Here is an 11,858-nt window from a genome sequence, read left to right as displayed (position 1 = left end):
AGAAATAATATTATCATTGTAAAGCTCAATTGGAGTAACCATTTTCTGATCACTATTCCTACATAAATATGATTCTCCATCAACACTATCCTCATCATAATAACATGAAAAAGATCGAACCTCATCAAAACAAGTAGTGCTACCAATTCTAACCTTGTTATCTTGATTATGTAAATAACTATCTTCATTCTCAAGGGTATTATTGGATACACTATATTGGCAATTCAAGTAATTTCGAGCAATTCTTTCGTTCGTCTCAGCTATCCGCTTGAGGTTGTCTTCTAAAGAAGGTTCACTCATTATTGTAGTTCTTTCATCTATAATTATACTATTTATGTCATCTAACTTAAGCGTCGACTCAGCTAACTTCCTGAGGGACTCTTCTAAAGGAGGAATAGGAACAGAGGGATCATAAAAAGGACTACTTTTCAATAGTTTGTTTGTATCCTCTAGAGACGAAGAACTAGTACTATAATCTTCTTGCTCGTAAGACTGATGCATGTGTGGATAGTAATTGGGCTCACCAGGGTATGACCCATATCCTTCCAAAGGATGGCGTTCCCAACCAATATTCCCAACATGGTCATAGAAAGGATGATGTCCATATTCAAATTCAGGTCGATAATCATTGTATTGGCTTCTATCATACCAGTTCGACATTCTTAATTGCAAGGGAATTCTACACAATCACAAACAAGGATGACTCGACCAAATCAAACCTATAAAATCTATCAAACAACAAGCATGATGGCTCCACTTAGATTGTTTCTAGACCAGTTTCTAATCCTTCGAAAGGGAATTCGTTATAATTTAAGCAAACCCCTATGGAATCAATCCGAGTCAAAGTAAGTTGAATTGAGGCGAGGGAAGCTCAGTGGAGCTTTGATACCCAAGGCCTCACCGCTATCACAAGGCGGCGCAGTCACGCATTCAACTCACAGAAACCATCATGAACTTCGAAGTATGCTAAAAGAGTAACCAATATTTTTCGAACGACTTTCCTACTAAGCTCGTTACCCTATAGGTCTCGTTCTAGTCAAAATTTTAAGCTTAGGTTCGTGTTTGGTTTCGTTTTCCTAAAGCGGGCAAGAAGGAAACGGTGATGAAATCCGAGTCCTTATCTTAATTTGGCCAGGCCTTGCCCTTTACTAGGAAATTAAAACAACCGTATTCAAATCCTCAGCATATATTCACCTTAAGGCATACAATAAACCCGCTGACAGGGGATTCGCGGGTGTTTCGAAAGCTTACCTCCCGTACCAGACGGGCGCAGAACCGCTGAAGTCGACTCGGGCCACGACTCCTATGTCATGTGCGAACCCGTGGGGCCGAGACAATATTGTAATCGTCGTCCTTCCCTGCAAACAGTTTTATATTTAATGTACCCTTCCTTAGGGTTTAAAAAAAAATAAAATAATTGTCCAAGTCCAAAGTCCAAATAAAGTGCAAAAGAAAAGAAATAAAAAATAAAATAATAATAATTACAAAAAAATGGAAGGTCTCTAAAAATAAATAAATAAATAAATTCTCTCTTTTTTTTTTTAATTTTTTCTTTCGCTCTTTTTTTTTGCTTTGTCTTTTTCCTTCTCTTTTAGCTTTAAGCTTTGATTCCAAGTCTTTAGTATCCAACTTCAAACCTGTAATACAAAGACACACCCAAAGAAACGTAAAAAGAACAAATGAAATAAAAAAAAAAACCTAAAAATTCTACTTAAGCACAAATCCGCGTCGGCGGCGCCAAAATGTGATGATATTTTCAATGATGTTGTAGTAAAGAGTTCGTTGAGGCTTGTGAAGGCAATGAATTCTATACTTAATAGAACTTAAAAATATAGAAAACTTAACTCAAAATTGATTTCAAGTGATTGGAAAATAACCAAGGCACTAGAATCCACTATTACACATGAATGATGTCAGATATTTCATAACTCTAATTATCCTTTTAATCCTTTATTTCTTAATCCACAAATAATCAAACATATCCTCAAAAATTAATTGTATCCCCTAAGCATAGATTATCTAACCAAAGCATAACCTATCTAATTGAATCACAACTAATGAAGAAAACTATGTAAACTTTTAAGAACTCTGGAAAATCAGTGATTGAGTGAATTATAATTAAATATTAGAGAAAATGAAATAATTACCCATTGTTCATGTGTGAATAGCTTCATCCATTGCCTTGGTTACGAGAGAATTAGCCGCTCATCATGTTGGAAACACGCTCAAAAGTTGATTTCATTTATGCTCAAAGGGTTACAAATGATGAATAAGGGAGAATTATAATAAAAACCGGGTTTGCAACGCTTATAACTGTTGCAAAAACCGTTACAAAGAGCCCTACTGTTGTTGCGTTTTTAAGTCTGCCTGTAAAATGCGACCAACAGTATGAGTCGCTGACACTGTTTAAAAACGACGGTTGTGGCGAGTCTGTTCTTCGTGTTCTTCAGTGTTCTTCAATGGCAGCAGCAGCAGCAGGTGGTCTCTCTGCAAATTCGATTTTTTTGACTCTGTGGTGCTCTAAACTTCTCCCAATCTCTCCGTCTCACTTCTCTATGATCCCCTCAGCCTATATATACTCAACAGCAGCAAAATATCACGCCATAACTCTCACAAATTTTCATTAAACTCGGCAGTGAAGAAAAATATTCTAGGAATATTTTCTTCCCTGTTTTAGCTTCTCACGTGTTTCTACAGCTGCAAAATCTCCTCATTTATCTTCTTCACGGTCCAGAGTGTTGCTAGAGTCATCATACACGAGCAGAACACGCATAAATCTTCCAAAACCCGTGAACTATTCTTCTCATGCACGGGCTGCCCTGATTCCGTGTCACGGATTTTCCATCCAAATTTGATCGAAACAAACACCCATACCAGCTCTTTTATGACATATCACAACTACCCATGAAGTTTCATCCCTTTAGTCCACCTAGAACATCTTCAAATTTCGATCGAAACATTCTCAGAGAGCTGCCACATTTTCCCCGCCAATTTTTAAGTTTCAAATGAAGAAGATGGTGTCCCCCTAACCAGCTGTGGGGTGCGAATAGCAGCTGCCTTTTTAGGGTGCCCCTTAGCCAAATCTGGGCTCCGTATAACAAGTGTCCTCCGGGGTGTTCCGAGTGATTTTTCAAGCCGATTTTTCCAACAATATTTATTTTCCAAAAATACCTAAAAATACACAAAACACCATAATAAGGACGAAAACGAGTACCAACAATACGAAACATTGAGGACAAATTAGACACATAAATGCGTCTATCATTGGTATCGATCCTAGATGATGATACCTAGATTTCAATATGAAATCTTCAACGATGTTGGTATCGTCCTAAGATGTTAAAAAAAGTACTTAAGAATTCTAATAACCTAGAGGAATTAGAGATGAAAGAACACCACATGAGCACAAAGTACCGAATTTCTAAAAAAAATGGTGTTCAAAAGGATAGTTTGGCCGTTAAACGAAAAAAATATCGGACAAAACTTATTTTTTATTTTAAAAAGTGGTTCTCTTGATAATTTTTTCTAAATAAATGAGCGCGTCCTTGAAATTTTCAGATTGTGAGTTCACAACGAAAAAAGTTGAAAAAAGGACTTGTCAATAGTTCCCATGATTCACTAAGCTTTTCCGTTCGGGCTTGTTGCACTTAAAAGGGGAGATTTCGAAAATCTCTCACATCAGACGGTTGAATTTTTAACATATCAAATCTAACAACCCAATTCTAGGTCGGCTTCAAATCCACGAAGCTTTCTTGTTCGGGCTTGTTGTACCTTAAAGGGACGATTGAACTAAGGGGTGTATACTGGGCATGGCCGGGCTGCTTGGCGTGTTTTTTAATCCAGGCCAGGCCAGGTGATAAACATATTTATATGTCTATTATGATCTCAATTTTCTATATTCTTAGTATCCATTTTTGTACTTATTTTGGTATTTTGTTTATTTGTAGGTATTTTTGGAAAAATAAACATGTGTGGAAAAAATGGCTCGAAAAGTGGTATTTATACCCCGGGAGGAAATACTAGAGGCACCTCGAAAGCACATTGGAGGCACCCTGGAGAAGCATTAAAGGCACCTACGTTTCTTTTCTTTAACGCTAGGCCTTCAGGAAATTTACTATTCGCACCCACATATGGATAAGGGCACCCACAATGTTATAGGCACCTCAATTTTGGATTAAGGGAGCTTCACCCATACGTTTCAAAAAACAGAATTGACCGGAACTGAATTTGAAATATCGAGATTTCCTGGATCGATAACTGTTGAGATTTTGTAGGAGTTTGTCTCGATTCTGGATAGGAATTTAGTGGTTTCGATAAAACAGGATTGATAAGGGAAGTTACCATATATCTCTCGCTAAAACGGGGAACTGGGATTTCCTCGAGAGTTTTATTCTCTGTTTACATGCAAGTTAAGTCAGGATTGGGAGGAGATGTATTCTCGTGATAATCTGCGCTATCAAATCATCTAAAGAAGATACGAACGACTCATCGGAGGCGTAGAAGATACCGGAAATAGTGAGAGAATATCGTGACTTGTTAAAGATATTTTGCGATATTTTGTAGCCTGTGAAATATATAAAAGGTGTCGGGAGGTTCAAATAAGAGTATCGAGAGTTAGGGCCACCAGCAGGAAGAATTTTGAGGCTACAAAGCCGAACAGAAGGGGCTGTAGAAAAGTATTCTGCTGGTGCATAGTAAGAAGAAGACGAAGAATAGACACCTAATCTATCTCAGAGAACCCTGGCAAAAACTACAGCAGAACAAAAGTATCGTTTACAGGAAGTCTTATTTTCTCTATAACAGTTTAACAGAAACACATATAAACGTTGCGATTGAACTATTTTATTCCTTTTTAGTCTCTTCACCTTTGTAAACACTTTTTGAGCAATGTAAATTTTTTTTGAACGTGTTTGCAACGGAGCTAAACCCCAATACTGGGACAAGGTAGGAATCCATGTTTCACAATTGATTGGTAACTATAATTGATTCTTTAAGACTTTTGCACTAGTTTAACATGAATTATGATTTTTCTTGATTAGTTGTGATTTAGTTTGATGGGTTCTGCTTAGTCTTAAGAACTTTTGATAGTCCATGTTCGCCATTTACATCAAATTCTTTATAAAATCTACTTTTGGCAAAGAAATAGATTCTATAAAAGAGCTATAATTGTTATGAATCATTGTATGAACCAATTGATTATGAAGTTTGGTGGAATTCTGAGTCCCAGTCTCTCGTAATATTGATATCATCTTCGTTTATTTGCTATCTTAATCGGAATTTAAGTCTAAACTCGATTCTTTACAAGTCTGAGAAACGAATCCCTTTTTATCACTATCTACAAAATCACATCACCAGGCGAGCCTCATAGTCTGCTACCCAAAAAGCTCATCAAGACGGGCAGGCCAGGTAAAAATATTTATTTTGAGGCCAAAACCAATTTTATTAACTAGGCAATGCCAGGCAGGCCAAACAGGCTAAAGGTTTTTTGTACTTTTAAAATTCTGTAATAACTGATTTAGTCCCTATTTGGAATTCAGAGATAAAATGAACTATAGTTTAAAAGAAACTAGACTTCTAACTGTTGAGAATAATGTAAAATATAACCAAAACACATAACAATTTACTTTAACGTAAAACTAAAATCTTAAGAAAATGCGGACGGATAACGGTCCGGGTTGTTCGGGAAGGTACTAGGCCAGGCTGTTAAATTTTGGAAAATCCCGAACCCTCCCAATTAAGCTAACCAAATTAGTCCAGACGGCTCATAACGAGTTGTAACAAGCTTTAAGCTTTTATGGATACATGCATGCTCAGACGGATACAGAGACAAAAAAAAGATACACATGGATTTCACTATTTTAGGCAGAAAATATACACAAAGTCATACACAAATAAATAACTAGATAGATTGCATAACAAACAAAAAAAGATACCAAGCAGTCTACAAAAATTCTTCGATATGTCGGCCACATCAAATCCACCTATGTATCTAGGGTTCAAGCTCAAACAAGGAAGAGAATCTAATCACACATTTGCACCCTTCTTCAAAGACTAGAACGAAAAGCAAAAGGATGGATGACAAAATGTCTAACACAAGAAGGAAGAAGTATGCTTATTAAAACCTCTCTAACCCCCACTTCAAACCACATTATGCAAGCACAAAATCTACCCAGCAACGTTCGCAAACAAATAGATCGTATTACTAGGAATCTCTTCTGAGGGAATGACTCTTCAGTTAGAAAGCTTCATCCTATTGGTTGGGATAAAGTAACAAAGCTAATATCCGAAGGCGGGCTAGGCATAAGAAAAAGCAGTGATCATAACAAGGCTCTTCTCATGAAAAGAATTTTGAGCTTGCATGAGAAACCTAAATCCATATGTGGAAGTCTTTTTAATGAAAAATATCTTCATCGCCAACCAATTCCGCTAGGCATTGATGCCATACCATCTTCCTCCAGCGCTCAATGGAGAAAACTTGCATCAATCGTTCCTACCATGCAACAATTTATTTTTCATCATATTGGAAATAGGTTATCAACACCAATAGAAGCCAACTGTATCCCAAATTCCCCAAACCTAGACCCAGCACAATGTCATCCTATCTGCAATGTAGCTGATATCATTGATCCGATCTCTCATAATTGGATTCAAGAAAACTTAAACACCTTACCCAATCTTACATCCAAAAAATCATAAACATCCACCTTCCCCAAGATAGGCCAGAAGAAAAAATTATCTGGCCACATTCAAAATCTGGAAAATTCACTACTTCTTAAGGATACAAATGTCCGACTCATGGTCAACCTACTCAAAACCGCCTCTCACCTACCAAATTCATGTGGACTTTACCGTGTCCACCAAATATTCAGCTTTTCTCGTGGAAAGCAATCAATGAAGGTCTAGCAACCTTCTCTGTCCTACATCACATCCATCTTACCAACTCCGACATTTGCCCCAAATGCAACACTGATCCGGAAACAAGGACCCACCTTCTAATTCACTTCCCAATTGCGACTTCATCATGGAACACCTTGCTCACTCAGCTCTCAGCCACACCAAACTCCAACTATACCCACACACTTATTTTAACACCTCAGATAACCATTTCCCAACTCCTACACCAACCAACACCAATATCTGTCACCTCCTTCTGTTTTCTAGTATTCTGGACCTTATGGTTGGCTATGAATGGACTAATATACTGCCAAAAGCAAATAAACCTCATAAGAAATCTAAGCTTGGGCTCAAAAACATCAAGAATATTCCGCGGCACAAAACTCCTTACCTCGGGTGCTACCAGAAGATTCACCGACATGTAACCATTCAAAAGGCACCAAAAGGATCTCGACAATCTCGGTAGGATGGTCCACTCCAAATATTGATTAAAATTAACATATATGGGGTAGCCAGAGGTCACCCGCGTTTCGCGGCGGCAGGATTTCTTTGTAAGGACTCAGACGCACGAACTACAATGGCTTTGGCTCAACCGTTAGAATTTACGACTTCCTTAACTGCAGAAACTTGGGTTCTGCATTTGGCATCAAGAACAACAACAGAATGGCAATATTCAAAACGGATTCAGAAAACCTTCTGCGATTCATCACATCCCCATCCTATGGCACATCTCAGGGATGATTGAGGAAATAAAGAATAGAATGCGATAGATCGTGCAAGCTGCAATCGAGAACAATTACAGAGAAGGAAACTAGGCAGCAAATGGTTTAGCCAATCATGCGACGGATGGAAGTCAATTGGGAAATTTTTCAACCAAAATTTGGGATCAGGCGATCCCATATTTTATTAGTCAAATTATCTACCAGGACTACGTGGGCACCACATATCCACGTCAAATTGTAACATAATCTTATTTTATAGAACGCATGCTTCAAAAAAAAAAAAAATACAGAGATTGCACAATCTTAGGCAGAGAGACAAACACACCACATACAAACAAGGGAAAAACAAACACACCTCAAACAAATGAACAAGCAAATTTCGTGAGCTTTACTAAAGAGCAAGCTGGACAATTTCGTGTTTATAGTCGTAGCCACCTTTGCCAGTAAAGAGGCCATCGTTCTTTACGGAAACTTTCGTAGTCCCATTTATTAAGACGTCGCGCTGAGTGTACGAGAAGGGTATGTCGTACGAAACCCGTGTTCCTTTCAGAGTCGCCTTCACTCTACTCATTGGTGGCACAGTGATAGTTCGCACAGACCCGACTTCTTGGGTTTCTGTCTCCGTTTCTCCCCATTCAAAAGATTTGGTAACCTCAGTGGAAATCTCAAGTGAACCCGATTTTATATCGGGGACAGCATGGGTTCCAGTCACCTTAACACCCAATTTCAACGTGACACTATTACTCCAGTTAGCAGTATTACAAACTGTGGTCTTGAGGCTTATCTGTGAAGTTTGGGGAAGTGGAGTTTCGTTACAGGTATCATCAGTGATAAGTGCGAGAGTCTTCTCGTTGTAAAGTCTTGCATCAGTAAGGTGGTATATGACGTTAGAGATCGTCCTTGAGATAACAGGCTCCTCAATCTCCATGGTGCAGCTGTTGCAGCAATTGTCGGGCCACGTATTAACTGTGGCGAGGCAGTTCTCCCTATCCCATTCTGGGTCTGTATGTCTGCTACAAAACCTGTTGTTCGCCAGACTTCGCATGTAGATGCGGTTGCCCCCAAGTATCGTGGGTAAAAACACGGTGTTGGTGTCATGGACTGTGGGGGAAGGATGCCTTAACAATACCCAATCACTGTCATTCATATCTGTCCAGTAAGTGCCGAAGTGAATATTCTTCAGGCGGATGCCTCCGTCGCGGCTTGGAGACACCTCGAAGTCAAACCTTGAGGTGTTGTCGGCTTTTCCTCTGTAGTCCATAAAATCGTCCCTCCAGCCCCGAAGGTGGTTTCCGTTGTTGCTCTTGATCCTGATAACGTCAGGCAACACCACAACAGATTCCCAGTCAATGAAGGTGCAAACATCGTGTCCTTCGTCGCCAGTCAATAAAGACAACAAAGCACAATCATCGCCGGTACCATGAAAGAATGTAACAAATTTTTGTGTGTGTACATGGCGGAGCCTAAGTACGCGGTTGTTGTTGGAATGTACAAAAACAGGCTGGAAGAGCGTGCAACGGTTTTCGGACTGATCCTCCACAGGTTTGTCGGCCATGGCGCTGACCCAATTGTTGTCCGTACCAAAATTTTCCCAGTACTTGTTGTTCAGCAAAGACCGTATATGGAAGAGTCCAGCTCCAGTGGTAGCTGGCACCAGTTCGAAACGCGTCTCGAGCCCGAAACTGTAACCTCCAACGAATCGGAGGGCATTACAGAACGAAGGATGTTCTTTGTACAAGTGTAGGTAGCTATTGTCCTTTTGGCTCGATTGGATGATGACATACTTGGGCAGTGTTTTCGCCATGATGGCATCAACATCTGCATAATTTTCGTTAACAGTTTCTGCTGCGGCTGCTGTTTCCATTTCTCACTGAACTCTCAAGCAATTTCTTTCTTCTTCTTTTTATTTTTCTTGTATATGTTATTCTTTTTCTTGGTTGTGTGTTTCTATACATATAAATCATGTGGTATTTATAATCCCCATTGCATGACCCAAGACAGATAGGTAAAGTTATAAGGATTTCCCATCATTCACCTACTCATCAAACATATAAGTCGATCTCCGGCATGTTTCATGAACTTGATAAGAATATCATTCACCTACTCATCAAACATATAAAACACGTAGTTGTAAGAAAATCAGGATTGTTAGAAAAATGTCGCGTTACTATCAAATCAAGTAAGAAAATCACAATTGTTAACTCCTATTACCTTTCACTTTAAGTTGGAGATTCTCGTCCGCAGATAGAAACACCCTATGTTTCAAAAGGGCTTTATATGAAATTTGTGCATATAACAAGTATATCTTTTATCTTTTTTGGAGGAAAAAAAAAAGGATATATTAAGAAAAGAAAAGGGTACATAGATGTTTATGGGAGCTATACAGAAAGATTAAAGAAAAATCCAACGAGGAAAAAAAAAACCTCAACTACAAAACAATCACATCATTCCAGTTACTAATGATTTGATTCATTGAGAAAAATATGTGTATCCATGCTCCACAAACAGATGTTCAGCTTCGCCGCATTTACCAATTCATCTTTGAATTTAATTCTTCATCCATGCACTTTGTTGTTTCTCTTCACCTCTTCACCGTAAATTTTGTAAAATTTCAATGTATAGTTCATTATATATGTTACCTTTTATTTTTTTTTAAGCAATTCTACCATGAAGCCGAAATTAAATATATGTATATATTGAAAACCTCTTTTAAGTAAAGATAAGGAGGCATGCTACCTGCACGCCTAGGTAGGTCGGCAAAGAAAAATGAAAATCCTTGCATCATGATGTGGTCGAGTTTTGAAGTTTTGAACTAATGTTCTTGATATCATTGCCCAAATACCGTGACATCCATAATATAATTTTTTTTATACAATAATTCATGGAGAAAGATAAAAGTAATAAGATTTTTAATTCTTGTACGGAGGATCCCAGATTTGATACACGTATATCCAACTCATGGTCCTTCACTATAATTCTAATTTATTATTTCATAGAATAATGAAATTTTACAAATATGTGGTGCTCTTGTAAACCGTAGATCAATTTATCAACTCATGCATGTGCAACACTAGAACTTTAGTTAAAACTAACATTCTAATATGAAAGTTAAAACGTTGAGAAATATCATAACCTCATGTTACTATCTGCTGTGAAGAGATGTGATACTTTTTAAGGTTTATAACTTAGGTTTAGTTTTAATTTATGGTTTTGGTAAAATTTGAGGATAGACGAGAATAATTTTCCTTTGATGAGACTATAACACAACCACCACAACCACCAGCACAAAAAACACAGGAAGAAGAAGAAAATTCAATAAATATAATTAGTAGAAGATAAGTTAAGATTATATGTTAGATATTAAGTCTTTCATAATCTTGCACTCCACTGATAAGGATGTTTTTCATCAATAGAAAGAGAGAAAACCAGTAATAGCGTCATTTAATCATATAACAACTGTGATGCCCCGTGAAACTTTCGACTGTGGTGCATGTTATATGGCCTCCCGATGTACCATCATAAGAGAAATATCAGCTACAAAGTTCTTTTTCATGCCAAGATAATGTTTAATGGTTGGTATTTTCGCAATCATGATTCTTTAATCGTGAACTGTACGTCGTTCCAACTTGTCTTTGTTCTGCTAAGGATGCAAGGCTGTAATCCACTGTAATGCATTTAGTATTGTGCAACTACTTACAAGTACTGTACAAGTATAGACTAGTACAAAAGGCCATTGCAATTATATTTTTTGTTTTCTTTCTCCAACTTGATAAAGTTTTAGGTGCATACACTAGCCTAGCCTATGCAAGGGGTGCAATCCACAATAAAATGTCATATGTGACATGCATAATGCCTTGTGATGAAAATGACTTATACAAACTGATTAGCTTCCATATAGTCATGCGTCATCCACAAATGGTGTTGGAAACATCATGTAGCTTGTTATTAGCTAATTAGATCATCCAAATGCATGGATTGAAGATATATCGTGAATTGTGGCAACAATCATTTCTTAGCTTGCATGCCAATCCTGGATGGTATGAGATGCCAAGTAATTGCAATCATCTCTAGTTAGATGCTATGAGCAATCGAGTGCTTGACCATGATGCATCCTACCCAAATTCTTACAACAAAGGGATCAAGCATGACCGTAGTTTATCTGAATAGCCGACTCAAATTGAGCAAGAAAATTAAGCCTATAACAATAATATGATTGGTTATAGCAAATTAAGCAAATTATTT

General features: G+C 37.8%; 1 protein-coding gene across 1 annotated transcript; it reads right to left on the bottom strand.

Annotated features, from left to right (window-relative positions):
- Nucleotides 1-8,007: 8,007 nt before the first annotated feature.
- Nucleotides 8,008-9,480, bottom strand: LOC113305451. The gene has a single exon (XM_026554485.1). The coding sequence runs from the start codon at nt 9,478-9,480 to the stop codon at nt 8,008-8,010; it is 1,473 nt and encodes a 490-aa protein (XP_026410270.1).
- Between the last annotated feature and the right edge of the window lie 2,378 nt (nt 9,481-11,858).

This window comes from Papaver somniferum, chromosome 8, assembly GCF_003573695.1.
Source record: "Papaver somniferum cultivar HN1 chromosome 8, ASM357369v1, whole genome shotgun sequence".
Classification (NCBI taxonomy): domain Eukaryota; kingdom Viridiplantae; phylum Streptophyta; class Magnoliopsida; order Ranunculales; family Papaveraceae; genus Papaver; species Papaver somniferum.
This window is presented reverse-complemented; position numbering and strand designations above follow the sequence as displayed.